The 16,440-nt window shown below is 34.4% G+C and overlaps 1 protein-coding gene across 10 annotated transcripts in view; it reads right to left on the minus strand.

Annotated features, from left to right (window-relative positions):
• Vrk2 (VRK serine/threonine kinase 2) overlaps positions 1-16,440 on the minus strand; it is a 150,768-nt gene that overhangs the window by 114,330 nt on the left and 19,998 nt on the right. For all 10 annotated transcript variants that reach the window (XM_087216352.1, XM_087216351.1, XM_087216350.1 and 7 more), the window contains exons 3-7: positions 6,589-6,638; positions 5,823-5,892; positions 4,210-4,297; positions 3,541-3,646; positions 2,243-2,335 (exon numbers count right to left, since the gene is read on the minus strand). In XM_087216352.1, the coding sequence (XP_087072478.1) occupies positions 2,243-2,335; positions 3,541-3,646; positions 4,210-4,297; positions 5,823-5,892; positions 6,589-6,638 (407 nt within the window). The remainder of the gene's footprint in view (positions 1-2,242; positions 2,336-3,540; positions 3,647-4,209; positions 4,298-5,822; positions 5,893-6,588; positions 6,639-16,440) is intronic.

Raw genomic sequence — 16,440 nt, forward strand, 5'->3', positions numbered from 1 at the left:
TGGTGGTTAAGCAGCATGGATCACCCTGGCTCCTCGGTTTCTCTGTCTCTTTAGTTCTGTCTTTTAGTTTTGTTTTGTTTTCTCAGTCTTGTGCCCTAGCACCAAGCAGGAGATCAGAACCTACTGCACAGGTCTCTGATAATTGGTTATGTCCTTTAAAAAGGCCAGCTCACTTTTTTCCTACTTCTTTTTCTCTCCAGTTCTGGGATAGACCCCAGGGTCTGGCAGATACTAGGCATGCACTCTACCATTTAGCTACATTCCCAGTGCTCACATAGCTGTTTGAATTTCCATATATTTTACTTTTTAGCAAAAGTGACCTTTTTTCATTTGTTTCTAGGACAGTCATATATCTTCTATGGTTTCTGTTCACTTCTTTTGATTATTATTTTATTAAAGTATTTGGGGCATTTATTAATTTAGTAATTTACTGATTTATTAATTTACTGAATATTCTCAAATATTCGTCAAATATATTTTCAAGTTTTGCATATGTTTCTGTCAATTTTTAAATATATAAACATCTTAAAATTTTTAATCTATCCGTATGTTAAGGGTTTTTTCCTATCTTTTTTGTGGTACTGGATATTGAACACAAGGCCATCACACTGAACTACATCCCTAGTCTTTTTTTTTATTTTTAACTTTTTTTTTTGACACAGGATCTCACTAAGTCACTAAGTTTCCCAAGCTAGGCTCAAACTTGAAATCCTCCTGCTTCTTAATTCCCAAGAATATGTGATTAAGTCATGTCCCACCATGACCAGCTTCTCTTGTATTTTTACTTACAAGTTTCCATGTTCATGCCAGAGGTCAGTTAAATATTCAGTTACATTATTTCTAATATTTTATACAGTCAAGTTTTTAAATCTTTAAACCTCTGTTGTTATAATAACTGCTAGTTACATGTAGTTATTTAAATTATGTTGCATTAAAAATTCAGTTCCTTAGTCACATTTTAATAATAGACTTTAATTTTGTAGAGAAGTTTTAGGTTAAATTTAGGTAGAAATAAGTGAGGTAGTACAGTGAGTTTCCATATACCTCCAGCTTGTAGACACAGTCTCCTCACTATCAACATCCCTGACCAGTGTAGTGCATTTGTTATAACAGATAAACCTATACTGACACATCATTATTACCCAACCACATTTTACACTGAAGTTCACTCTTGGTTTTCACTTTATGTGTCTTGACAAAAAAATTATGACATCAACCATTATAGTATGCAGAAGTGTCTCACTGTCCTAAAAACCTTCTGTGCTCGGCCTATTTGTCCTTCCCTCCCTTCTAATCACAGGTAATCACTGATGTTTTTACTGTCTCCATAGTTTTACATTTTTCAGAACATTAGAGAGAATCATACAGACACGTATGAATTAAACTACCTTAAACATCTATGTAAAGGTTTTTTGGGTATATATGTTTTTAACTCCTTTGGGTTTGTTTTAAGTCCAAGGAACATAATTAGTGGATGTTATGGTAAGAATGTTTTAATTTCCTAAGAAACTGTGAAAACTGTGTTCCAAAGTGGCTGTGCTATTTTACATTCCTACCCACAATGAATAAGAATACCTATTTCTCCAATACTTGCCAACAGATGGTACTGTACTACCCATGGTTCAAGTATTGAATAGCTACATGTTGTTAATGGCTACCATACTGGACAAACACAGAATACTTTCATCATCACAGAAAGTTCTAATGGAAGTGCTTCTCTATTTAAAACTTAACTGGTTATATTGTAGGAGAAAAGAAGATATTGTAACAGCTATCTTTTTTTCCCCCACTGTATAAATCCATCCCTTCTCTCACTACATTTTGATGGTTCTTTGTTTATCTATATGATATTTGGTCAGAAACACAGATTCCTGGTTAGCCATTCCTTAACTATGTCCCCATTAACAAATGACTTAACCCTCTGACTTTCAGTTTCTTCATCATAATTACTCATTAGTTTAGTGCAAGGATTAAATTAGATAATCAAAGTAAGATAAATTAAAACATTCATCATGTTAACCCCTCATTTTTAAACTCTTCAAGATTAACAATTTATTGTACAATATTTCAGTATGGTGTGTTCTGTTTTTTTTGTTGTTGTGGTTTTTTTTGGTACTGGGGATGGAACTCAGAACCTCGCCCTTGCAAGGCAGGCAGTGGAACCACTGAGCTAAATCCCCAGCCCCTCAGTATGGTGTTTTGAGAACCCTTCTTGAACAGAAAAGTTAAATACTGTATTTACCTGATCTGGATTTTTATAACCTAAAAGTAGATTTGCTGCTTTTATATCACCATGAACATATTCATTTTCATGCATATATTCTAGTACATCCAGCTGTGAAAAAAACCAAAGAATATAACATTATACTGATGGCTTTATACTGCTATTTAGAACTCATGATCAACTTGGATATTTTAAATATAGACTAACATAGGTTTTTCTTATTAACAATGACAAAGTGATCTATTTCACAAATACAGTTTAATTGTTCTAAAATAGTATTTCTGCTTGTTCATCCTGGAAAAAAGTTGAATAAAATTGATCTTCAAATATCAAGTGTTTTAACTTCCAAAGGAGGAACAAAACCCAGAATTCAACAATGGCTATCTATACTATTGACAGTCCAGTGGCCAAATCCCATTACACAAAGAGGAATTACACAGCATAATATCAGAGATGTACAGTGAAATAATCACAAAGCTCAGTCAGAAATTTTTCACCCAAGCAATAATTAGAAATCAAGTCTTGGGACCTCAGAACAAAATACCATGTCCATGAGCATTCCTCCTGTGTACAGTATTAGAAAAATTCTGGGCTTCATATTTAAAGACCTTTAGCCTTACATGCTACATACACCTAGAGTTCAATAAACATTTACTGGCTTGTTAAATGGATGAATGGATGAATAGGAAAATTAATAAGTTCCATCTGACACATCACAGCCGAGCGTGGTAGTTTCATTCTACTTAAAATGGAAACAATAAAATGAGACACAAACTAAATACAATATAAGAAAAATACTGCATGTGCTATAAACAAATGTATTCCTGTCTGCTATTAAGATTTCATTGCTTATTGATCAAAGTATATATTATTCATTGTCACAATTAATTACTGCCACCAACCCTAATTCATACTAAAAACCTCAAAGCACCTTTATATCATTACATGTTTAGTATAAAAAATAATATAATATGGCCAGAACTTGCATTGTAACAAATATAAGTAACAAAAAGGAAGTTATTCTTACAGCAATACAAGCGTATTCTGATATGTAAAATAAAGCTGAGAGGAATAAAAAAAACCAGACTGTAAAACCAATGCCTAATTGAGTCTATAGTGCCAAACACAGCACATTCTGTCAGTTATAGAGCCTACTGTTATCAATTTCACTAAAGTAGCTTCTATCCTCAATAACTGACATTTCTAGGGCAATAATCCTTCATTTTCTGATAATTCCACAAAGGGGGAAGATTTGTACAATGTAACAAGCAAATAATCCAAAAATGGAAAATGTGAAATAAGTTATTCCTTCTTACCATTCGGAGACCTAGTTGCAGGACAGTTGACTTTTTAAAAGTTCCATGCTGGTCTGAGATCTTCTGTAAATCTATTCCTAATCTTTCCATTACCATAAACCTGTACCTATAAGAAAGAGATCAAAATGAGATCTCCCTGAGATAATAATGCTTGAAACTGTCTATTAGTGAATTTGAAACAAAGAAAAATATCTCCCACCTAACAACCATGCATGATGCAATCCGAACTTTTATAGAATGAATGTACATCAATAATCCTGTTATTCTTTTGTAAATAGATACTATTCCATGTTTAGCCTGCAGTTTGTTTTCTAAAAGAGAATGCTGTACTGAATCATTCCCACAGTCTTAATGAAAAGAGAATGGTCTTTTAAAATGAGACACTGGTTCCTTCCCCAGTAAAGCTCTGAGGTGACCGCAGCCCAGCACACAGTCAACTACTTTCTATGGGACCTTGAGCTAGAGGTATCCTGATAAGCCACTAGAGGATTCCTGACCCATAGGAACTAAGTTATTTTAAGTTTGTTGTTATAAGCCACCATGTTTTGGGTCATTTGATACATAGCAACATATATCTACTAGATCACATGAGGAACAGTTACTTGATTATAATATGTAATTGATTATATAATTTGATATTTGATTATAATATTTAATAATAATTTTTACCTTCTTCCCTTGAATTCAGTCATACCAGATCCATAAAACAGAGGAATTCCTAAATAATCAAGTTTTTTGAGTTCTATCCACTTTTTGACTGCAAAGACAAATTTAAAAGAAAAATGATTCATATTATTTAGAAAGGAAGGTTTTTAGCTTTGCATAGATGCTGACTTATTTAGCTAACCAAAATAGTAATTAGAACTTCCTAAATATAAAATCTTAAAAAAATCTATATGCCTATTTAATGGCCAAATTCTAATTGTTGCCACTATAATTCACACACACACACACACTCCTGAGACTTTTAAAATTTTATCAATTGAAACAAAAATAGTTACAGACTTATAAAATACATTAGTATTGTATTCACAAATGTTTCTATTCATGGAGAAAATCAATTCCTTACATGCTAGCTAAACTTCTAACATAACATATGTTAACCCCAAAGATTAGTACAGAGATGGTCTTTTTCCCCTTATTACCTATACTTCAAAATCTAAAGCCATATAGTGCAAAAGATAGAGATTGGGCAGAAATATCATTTCACTCAGAAATTGTTATATAGAAATTGTTTCTGATTAAAATTTAGCTTAGAAAACTTCAAATCCTCTTAAATAATCAGACAGCTTAATCATTTTTTTCACTTTTCTACCATATGTGCTTCATGTTTAAGACAGCTTTACTGATATGCAATCAAGTTTAATGGGTTCTATTTGTCACTCTTAGTTTAAGCAGTTAGTAAAGGCTATAGGCTTAATGTCTAGGAGGCTTTATTAAGAAAAACAAAGGTAATTATTTAGGCCAGATCCATCATTCTTTCTCCTAAACATGACTAAACTAGTCATTAGTCCTATCAACTTCCTTAATGTTTTACGTAACCCACCTGTGTCACGTAGCATTTTTTAAAATGCTTTATTTTTCATCTCTGCTCATACTCACTTCACTTCTTCTACTAGTTCTTATACATGATATCCAGTTCCAATTAATTTCCCAACATTCAAGCTTCTATTTTATTGAATATCTTAATATTTAATCATTTTCATGCACCTTACTCTAATCCATTTCATAATCATTCTTTTTGTATATATACTTCCTATTTTATGTATTTTCCTTATATCCTCCCTATCCAAATGATTCTTTGTAAAAAAAAAAAAATAATAATAATAATTTTGCTGGGCATGGTAGTGCACACCTGTAGTCCTAGCACTCGAGAGGCTGAGGCAGAAGGATCACTATGAGTTCAAGCCCAGCCTGGTCCACAAAGTGAATTCTGGGCCAGTATAAACTACATAGTGAGACACTGTCTCGAAAAAAAAAAAGAAGTAACTTCATCCTACTGTCTTAGAGTACTCTTTGTAGCTTAGATCAACAACTCAGAATTTTATGTAAAGGAACAGAAACAACTATGACTTAAAATATATAACCAATTATGTATGCCATATCAAGATCAGTATACCATCTGTCTTGCTTTTATATGTTGTAACAGTTAACTATATCACTTTATAATAAAATTTCTTATGGAAAAGAATCTTCCAGAAGCCCAGAAAAAGACCAAAATATTAACACTGACTTTAGAAAGCACATATATAGAATTAGTTTGCTTTGCTAATTTTACTTACTACAGTCTTTTTTTGCAGCTCTCTGATAAAATTTAAGTTCTGAAAATAATGGTCCATTTTCTTGATATTCCTATGAAAGAAAAGAATAATTAATTGTACTAGGAAAAAAATAATCCTAAAGATGGAACTGGTATTTCAACTGTGAAAATGAGTACACATATGTAATACATAATAGTACTTGAATCAGTTTTCACAAAACATAGGCACCAGATTTCCACTAAAAATCTCAGAAAACACTAAATAAACTTGAAAATCTCATTTCTAAACAACATATTGTACTCTGATCCCCATATAGTCTTATACATGAAAGTAGCCTTATTGAAAACCATACTAAAAGCACTGAGAATTGTATTCACTATACACCAACATGTACATCAGGGTGGACACACTGGAAATTACCCTGGGGGTTCACACATAATCTTTACTGAATGTCTGCTCTATTTTATCCTTTGTATAGGCACACAGAGTATGCAAACAGAAATAAAATCTTATGGTTGTCTTTAAGGACCTTACCACCTAGAGAGGGGAAGGAAGGAGGGAAGGGTGGAGAAAGTGCAAATTTCTAGATAGGGTACCAATGATACACAGCAAGAAAGAACAATGATTTTCCAGTCTTAACATTTTAATAAGGTAAAAATATATTACAACCACTAGGTTCATTAATAAGTGTAAATAATAAAAATAAAGGAAAGCATTTTTTAAAAAATAAAGCAATAAAGGAAAATGTCAAATACATGTGAAATATAAATTTAGAAGTAACACTTACCACTTTTATTACATGTCTTGCATCTCTGTCTTGTTTATTTGTGGAGAAAGCTGCAGAAAGAGCAAAACAGAAAAATAATAGTTGTTGCCAATTACTGAGTACCTACCATTTCCCAGAGACTGTACTAAGCACTTATATATGTTGGTTTACTGTATTTACCCAATAAACTCTTATAGTAGTATCATCTGCATTTTACACAGAAGCTAATAAGGTTTAAGAAGTTAAAACAACTTACCAAGAAAAAGTAGGCTGGGGATTGACACTCAGATTAGTCTGACATTGTGCCCATACTCTTAAGCATAAACCATACTCAAAAATGCAAACATGAAAACCAACAAGTGATATTAATCACATAGATCCAAAATGTAGAGGAAAATATGTCTTGGACATGTGGCATTAAACTAAATAGGTGATATATAGTAAAATCCATTGATTCAGTTTCACTAAATGAGAATCTATGATGATTCAGAAAAGAAAATTGATTTAAGTAAAACATTTGAAATAATTTCTACTTGACAAAATTCTAGAATAAATCAGGTGAAAATGAGAATAATATCTTTAAAATTCAACTTCTGAACCTAGCTATCAATTATTCCTACATTAAACAATATGTATCTTATAAGCTTATTATCTTCATTTTATTTTTTAATTTATATTTTAGATAGTTTAATTCAAGTTTTTTAAAAATCCAGCTTTTAAATTTTAGAATGAACCAATCCTTCCCTGTATATTTGCAGTCCCCCACTAGTCCATGGCCTGTTAGAAACTGGGCCACACAGCAGGAAGTGAGCTGTGGCTCATGAGCAAAGCCTCATCTATATTTGAAGCTGCTCTCCATTGCTGGCATTACTGCCTGAGCTCCACCTTCTATCAGATCAGCAGAGGCATTCGATTTTCATGGAAGCAGGAGCCCTACTGTGAACTGTGCATGTGAGAGGTCTAGATAGGTGATTACTGGTCAGTTTTTAAGTAACAAGAGCTGCTCCAGATATTACTTAGAAAAACAGCCACCACTGTCAGCACATTTCAGTGACACAGAATGGATCGTAAAACTTATCTATTAGTGTGATATATTCAACCTGCTCAAGCAACTCAATATGTCACTTCAAAGGAGAACAACAACTATGTTCAAGCTGGTAGATAATTCAAAGCCTCACTGGAATTATGGGAGTAACAAGTAAACATTTGGATTTTTGCTAATGTTTCAAACATTAGCAAAGATTTTGAAAGAGTCTGACCCAGAGCCTTCTTTTTCACAGCTGGTGCATGATCACCTATCAGAGCTTTGAAAATAGTTTCAGCATTACTTCTGAACCACAAAAGACCCTCAATCTAGGAATAGATCTAAAACCCATTGCGAATATACCAAGTGAATCAACTTGTGCTAGAAGAGGATCAATTGCTTAAGATGGCAAATGACAACTTCAAATCTCCCTAGTTCTGGATCAAATCAAGGTAGAGTATATCTTGAGATTGCCACAAAAGCACTGAAAAGCCTGCCTCCACTTCTAACATCCCATCATTGTAAAGCAGGGATTTCTGCAGTGACAGCAAACAAAATGGGATTATCGTGTACACTGAACATAAGCAAAACACATTGGGTGTCACTGTCTCCCGTCACCACTACATGTGACTATGGGTTCCAGGAAAACAAGCTCAGGGCTCCCATTAATTCTGCATTATTAATATGCATTATTTTTAATACTGTAATAATAATAATAATAAAGTACACAATAAATGTAAGGCACTTCAATCATCCCAAAACCAACACTCCCCCATCCCAGTCAAAAGTAAAATTATCTTCTATGAAAAAAGTCCCTGGTGCCAAAAAGGTTGGAGACTATTGCTCTACATTATCTAAAAGGATTACATACTCCATTTCTAAATCTTAATAAGTTTATATGTATATTTATTTCTATTGTATAAGTCTCAAATTTTGTCATTCATTCTTTTATTCACCCATCGTCCACTTAACCTTTCATATATTCAACTAGCCAATATTTATTAAGAAGCTAGAATATGGCAGGCACTGTGACAGGTGTAAGGATAAATTTTAAGGAAAAAAGGTTGAACAATTATTGGATACAAATGAAAATTGGTATTTACACTACGAAAAAAATTAAATTCTTCAGACAGTTTTAGTGTATTTATTAAAATGCTGTGTACTCTTTATTACTCTTAATACTTTTCTAACTTGTTTTAAATCTGTAAACTATTCTTGTTTATTACTTTACATCTTAGATGTAAAAAATTCATCATAAACTTATAGAAATATATAAACTTTTCAATGGAGCGAATATAAGTTCAATTTTCTTATATATTCTTCAAAGTTTCTGGTGTCAGCAATGCAAAATGTTATAGTTTGGATCTTTCATGCCCACCCCCATGATTGGTTGTTACGGTTTCTATCTAGATGTCCCCCAAAGCCTCATGCACTCACAGATGGGGTTTTGGGGACGTGATTGGATCACAGGAGCTTGATACTAATCAGTGGATTAGTCCACTGATGAGTTTATAGCTAAATTTGATGTTGGGAGGTGAAGCACATTTGAAGGAGGTGGCTCACTGGGGGCATGGTCTTTAAGAGTTTATAACTTTCCCACTCTTCTCTTCACCTACAGCTTCCTGCCATGCTGTAAGCAAGCCTCCTCTGCCATGTCACTCCATCTTGGTTCCCGCCAACTATGGACTGAAACCTCTACAAACTGAGCCAAAATAAATCCTCCCTCCTATAAGTTGTGGCACTGTGTCTCAGCAACAAAGAGAATAATTAAGATGCTGATACTAAAAGGCTTGGTCTCCAATTTATGGTGCTACTGGGAATGAGCAGAAACTTTAAGAGGTGGGATGTGGAAGAAAGGAAGTGAGGTCACTGGTGATTTGCTCTTGAAAGGGATACTGGGAGTCAGCCCTTCTGTGTTAGTTACTTTTCTCTAGCTGCTGAGACAAAATACCCAACACCCAAAGTTAAAGGAGGAAAGGAGTTTATTTAGCTTACAGTTCATAGAGGTTTCAATCCATAATCAGCTGACTCTGAGGCTGGGATGGCAAACAAGCATCACAGAGGATAAACAACATGGCACACACAAGGTAGCAAAGGTAGCAAGGTAGTTACCGGCATCTTTCTTCCCCTTTTATCTTATTCCGACTACAGGGATTAGGCTGGTGCCAAAGTAATTGCTCACATGTGGGGGTTTAGCAATCACATGCCCTTAACCCCAGCATCACACATTCCAGATTAAACTACCTCTGAAAAAGAAAGTCCCATCTCATCAGCATGAGGCTTTGAGGGGACATTTAAACACAAACCATTAACACCTTCCTTCTTTCTTTCTCTTTGCTCCGTGGCACCATGAACTGAGCAGCCCTCTCTGCCATGTGCTTCAGCCATCATGATGTAATATGCCAACACAGGTCCATGACCGTAGACTGAAACCTCTGAAACCATGAACTGAAAAAAACTTTCCTTATTTTAATTTTTATATATCTTTATTTTGTCACAGCAACTGAAAGCTGACGATAGTAGTTGATATCAAACTGTGAACCCTTGACTTTTTTACAATAACAAGGAAACTGTTTATATGAATTAAAATTCTCTTTTAATCTCCATTCATGTAGTTATTTCATTTTTACCAATGCAATAGTTCCAAAGAAACTGCTAGAATTCCTGGACCAGATTTCCCAGTTTCAAAGAAGAAAATGGAAGAAAGCATAGATAGGGAAGGGGCACAGTCTTGGAGTGGAAGAAGGGGTATGAAAACCTATCTTTCCACTCTACAACAAACTTTTGTACTAGTATAATGTCCAAGGCCAGGGAGAAATAGTCGTGCCCCAAGGTTAGTTCACATAGAACAGGACCTAAATGGCTTTGCTTCCTGAGGTAGACAGTAGAAACTTATCACCTCTTATCTAAAAGCAAATGACTACAGTGGCAAATAAATCTTTAAACCTAACAGAATGTAAGAAGCTGAAAAGTGCAGAAGGAAAAGAGGATTTTCAACTTTATAAATAACTTACTATGTTACCATTAGAACAAAAAGATATCAACCAGTCCAAGCCTTTACTTCTTTCTTATTTCAGAAATCACTACTTTATAATTGTTACTACTTTATAATTTGAATCTTATCACATTACTTCATATGAACATCACCATGTTCATGCACCTGAAATAATCCCAGACTTGTCACTGACAGCTATACAATGGTCTCTATAAACTTCTAAGTCAGGTTACATTGGAAACCTAAATCTAAAATCAGCTGACTACAAAGCTCTTAGAGATAGCTGTTTTGTAGGAACAAACAGACTGTTTTTGTTACTTAATGTTACAATAATCAGTTAATTAATGAAATAAAGTTTTATTTCTACTGTAAGCCATGCCCTATTCTAGCTAGCGAAATTAAATGAGGACAAAAAATAATCATGAGTTCTGTTTTGGCAGTCTACTGCAACCTAGACTAAAATCACTAACAAAAAATATGTACAACATAGATTAAAACAATCAATGTGCTATAATATCCTTGTGGTATATTACCTGGAAAAGCAAAGACCTTAATTAGCTTTATGGTTCATTCCATTTAAAATACTGAAATGTTAAGAGAAACTATTAAAAGGAATAAAGTTCAAGACTTTAAGTTCATAATTTTAAGAGAAACCATGATCAGACATAAAGTTTATAACTTCAAAATCCACAGAGGAAAAAAAGAAAAAGAATGCCCAAACAATTTAATAGAAGGCAGGAAAAGAAAGGTTAAAAAAAAAAAGAAATCTTTAGAGTAAACAGAAAAGACAAAATATGATAATAAATTAAAATATCCAAGAAATGAATTTTTAGCCACATTTTCCCCATATTTTAACACTTACATATGAATGCACCTGACAAATGATCACTTCTTGTAAGTGCTGTGATAGTTATACTTGACAATGCTTATGCATAGATAAACTCAATCCTAGATGTCCACTTCAATTAAGTCATCTAACATTGCTGGTAGTTAAACACACTGTCACTGGTACAACCTGACATTGAGAAAAATTATCATGTATGTACAGCTGGACACCTGTACACCTGCACAACTGTAATCCCAACACTGAGGAAGCTGAGACAGATGGATTGCCATGAATTTGAGACCAGCCTGGGCTACACAGTGAGTTCAAGGACAGCCTGAACTACATAGCAAGACCCTGTTTAAAAAAAGCAAAACAAAAAAAAAGAAGAAAAGAAAAACTATGATTATGCATGTAGAAAAAATAACCATCTCAAACAAAGCAGTGGAGCATAAGTTCAGTATTTGTGAAAAAAATTCATTAGATAATTATTTTGAGTTCTATATGTAAGATATTTTAAAAGGCATTTTTCACATACTTGAATGAGCAGCAGTAGGCATTATATATAAAATGGATCCTACCAGACAAAAGAAATTACTCAAAAGTAACAATGCTGAACTTCCTAGCATCTAACAGAGGCTCAACACATACACATAAAATAATGATCCCTCCTATAATCCATGATGTTTAGATTTGGTAAAACATGTCAATAATCATAACAAATTTAAACAGACTAAGTTCATCACCTAAAGAAACAGATTGGTTTAAAAAAAATAAGACATATACCTAAAACCTGGTGATACAGAGGAGCAAAATAAAGATAAGAAGTAAATCAATATGCCAAAACTAACTGAAAGTAGGCTAGATCTTATATTTTAAAAATCAAATAAATCTCAGAAAAAAATGATTAGATAATAAGTTAGTCTAAAGGAATGATATAATCGAAAGATAATAACAACTATTAGATACTTGAAAGCAAGTATCTAATAACCTTCTTTCAAAATGTATAAACAAAAAACTAGCAAAACTAGAAGGAAAAATAGATGACAATAGCAAAATTAATGGAAAAATTTTAAATGTTATTTCATAATGTGTAGGCAAACAAATATAGATTGAAACAATGCAATTAATAGTTTTCTATTTTTTTTTCAAACTCCATATTTTTAACCAGAAGGCAGGTCTTAACCAATGTAGAATAAGTATTAAGACCATGTTCTCTGACCACAATGAATGGTGCTTATGTGAAAAAGAAATCCTAATAGAAGTTGGGTATGGTGATGCACACATACAATCCCAGCACTCTAGAAGGGTGAGGAAGGAGGACCATAAGTTAAACTCTAGCTTGGGCAACTAACTGCAAAGCCTCTGGGTTCAATCTCCAATGCCACTGGGGAAAAATCACCATAGAAATTAGAAAATGCATAAGAATAATTAATAATAGAAACATATAAAAACTAGTTAGGATGCAATTAAAATGCTTCTTTATTCTCTTCCCTTGCTAGAATGTCAATTCTACAAAACCAGAAATATTTTGCTTTATTCATATGTCCTACGCACCTAGACTAGGGTCACATAAGCAGTTGTGAAATATTTAGTGAGTAAACTAAATAATAAACTTTTATGTAGAGAAAAATTTATAGCATTAAGTGGTTTCATTTTAAGGAACCTGAAAAATGAGTGAAATGAGTGGCCAACTTAATTTAGGAAACTAATGATGTGAAATCAAAATAAAAGGCTTATGGTTTCTAAATAACATTTCCAATAAAATAAATGAGGGCTGCTTAGAGAAATGGCTGATTCCAAGGCTGGGATAGAGAAAATGTAAGATTAGCAACCTAAGAAATAAAATCCATAATGACAATGAGTTTTAACCTATAGAAAAATTAATATCCATTGATCATACCAATATAAATAAGTGAGTAAACAGGAGAGAAACAGCAGCTCTTCCATATATTCAATTAATGTAGAAGAAGTGACAAACATAAAATCATTTCTGTTAACTATCACATAAAAATTATGGCAAGTGCTACAGTTCAGAACTGGAATGACCCCCAAAACTTCAAGGCACTCAGAGGCAGGGCTTTCGGAAGATGATTTGATCGTGGAGGTGCTATAGTTAAACGTGATGTCAGGAGGTAGAGCCTGGTCAGAAAAGGTGAGTCACAGTAGGCATGACCTGAAAGGGTATATCTCCCTTCTCTCTCTGCTTTCTGGTTACCATATGAGAAGCTTTCCTCCACAGCAGGCCTTTCTAGTATACTGTTTCTATGTTTGAGCCTGCCAACCACAGACTGAAATTTCTGAATCTATGAGCCAAAAGTTCTCCTCCTTTAAATTGTAGGTAGTGGGTACTGTGTGCCAGCAACAAAGAAAGTGACTAAGATAGATCTGAGTACCAGGAGTGAGGCCATTGCTGTAACTTAACTATGTGGTTCAGAAGCTTTTGGAACTGGCTTGAGGGAGAAGTTTAAAAAAGATCTGGAGATACCTGCTAGGGAAGGCCTAAGGTGCTGTAATCTGAGCTATGGGAGTTTCTGGTCACATCTTAGAATCAAACTAGAATGCTCATAGAAATGCAGACAGTATCAGGAGTGTTCAGTTGTGAACAAATATTTCACTGGCAGTTGGACTTGAGAACATATATGTCACAATCTGGCATAAAATGTGTTTATATTTTGCTTATGTCTTGAGATTTACAGGAAAGTGAGATTAAGGGTGGTAGATTAATTAGTATGCTAGAGGAAATTTCAAGGTAGTCCAATGTCCAGGCTGTTGCATATGTACTGCTGGCAGATTTTCGCCAGGTTTATACTAAAAATCAGGAGCAAAAATCCCATTTCAAATGTTTGCAGTTTCCCCAGAAAGGACATGCCTATAAAGCCAGAGCAGAGAAGAGTTTGATTCTTAAGAACATAAGTATATAAAAAAAAGAACATAAGTATTAAAATGATGCCAAATACCCATTCTCTACTCCCAATATGAGCTCTCCCAGTCAGCATGGTGCTCCTCTCCTACTCTTGCCACTTCAGATAATACTGTTGGCTTTTCTGAAGAAGAAAAGGGGCACCCTAGAGTGGCTAAGATTGGAAAGGGAAGGATCTGGGCCCCTTATTTGCATATCCAACATTCAACCCTGACCCTCACTGAAAACAGGTCTGCAAGTCTATACTAAAAATCAAGAGCAGGACTTTCCAGCCACTTCTCAAGATTTAGTCTAGGAAGGCTCCCCCTTATGTACTGATCCCCATGCTACAACACAGGCCCTACTAAAATAAAAAATAAAGATTTACTTTAGTGTTCCTGTAAGATAAATAAATAAATAAATAAATAAAATATCAGGTACTTTGTATTCTTGAGGGCATCCCAGGAATCAGCAAGACCCTGTCCTTCACAGACTCCAGCATGCAAAAGTGAAAGACTTTGAGAAAAGACTCCCAAGGTACCCTACTCAAAAAGGGTCCCTAGGGAATTGGTTCCTGGAGTTTGGTTCAAAGTCCTCAGGTATTCAGGTACTTGGAAGCTGCTGCAGCCATAGTCTAAGGGGGTTCAGCTACTGCTTAAGCTGGTGTCAGACCTCGGCGTCATTCACATGGTGCTCCTTTTATGGGCCTATAGAATGCAAAAACTGTGTAATCAGATCAAGGACTATTTCACCTAGATTTCAATAGAAGGCCTAAGAAGGCCAGGCAGTATGCCCAAGAGGGCAATGTATGAAGCTGTGAGAGTGAAGCCAAAAGTGTAGTGGAGGCTCTTAAGAAGTTGGAGAAGCCAGGAATGTGGAATGTTTGAGGAAAGCCACAGGCAGTAAACAAAGTCAGCCATAGACTGAGGCTATGAGGGTACAACCAAACACCATAGGATCAGGTCACCCAAGCTGTTTGGTCTGATACCTCCCGTATCATGCAGAGAGAAATGTGGGTTAAAACTCAATGTTTAGATCATCATCCATTAGCCTACTTATTTTTACCATCCTTAATGACTTTTGCTTGCTGTCTCAATCACTTTCTCATTGCTAGGACGAAATACCTGACCCCCACAACTTTAAAGAGAGGCAGTTTATTTTAGCTCATATTTTCAGTTCAAGGTTGCCTGGTTCAAAGGCTGAAATTCAAACCACCTCCAGCCACCATCTCACCTAAATTAGGTAAATAAAATTGAAAAACACTAGTGAAGGTCACATTGCAGGAGCACAGATGTAATAAAAGAAAAATCTAATCATCAGATATAAAATTCCTCTAATTCTCCCACTTCTTATTGCCATATGAAAAGCAGACCTGTCTTGTAAGAAACATTTTTAAAAGTTCTTCACAGGAAAAGAAAAATAATGTTAGGTCAGATACTCAATTCTACATAAAAAAATAAATAGACTATGAGCAAAGGGAAAAATGAAGGTGTAAATCATAGTCTGGAAGAAAATATGTGGAAAATATATTTGCTAAAAGGCTTACGGAAAACATACAAAGTATTCTCTCTCTCTTTTTTTTTTTGGTACTAAGAATTGAACTCAGGACCTTGTACTTGTGAGGCAGGTGTGGTGCCACTGAGCTAAATCCCCAGCCCCATACAAAATATTATCAAAACACAACAAGAAAAATGAACAAGTCACTTAAAGTAGGGAAAAGGTTCAACATAGATGTTAAATAAATATGAAAAGATGTTCAACATGTATCAACAAGGAGTCACTAATTAAAACAATGAGATACAACTACACATCAATTAAAGTAGCTAAAATCTGAAACACTGACAATGCCAAATGTTGACATGGATGTGGAGCCACAGGAACTCTATCTCATTCACTGCTGGTGGGAATTTGAAATGGTAAAGGCACTTTGGAAGACACTCAATTTCCAACAAAGACAAATACAGTCTTATGAGATGATTCATAAATCACACTCTCAGATATTTACCCAAATGAATTAAAAATAAGTCCTCACAAAAATATCCACAAGAACGTCGACAAAAGATTTACTTACGTTGAGAAAAACTGGAGACAACCCAGATATTTTTTGATCGGTGAATGGATAAAGTATG

This window comes from Heterocephalus glaber, unplaced genomic scaffold (assembly GCF_053883595.1).
Source record: "Heterocephalus glaber isolate CG9 unplaced genomic scaffold, H.glaber_assembly_v1.0 deba00001457, whole genome shotgun sequence".
Lineage (NCBI taxonomy): Eukaryota > Metazoa > Chordata > Mammalia > Rodentia > Bathyergidae > Heterocephalus > Heterocephalus glaber.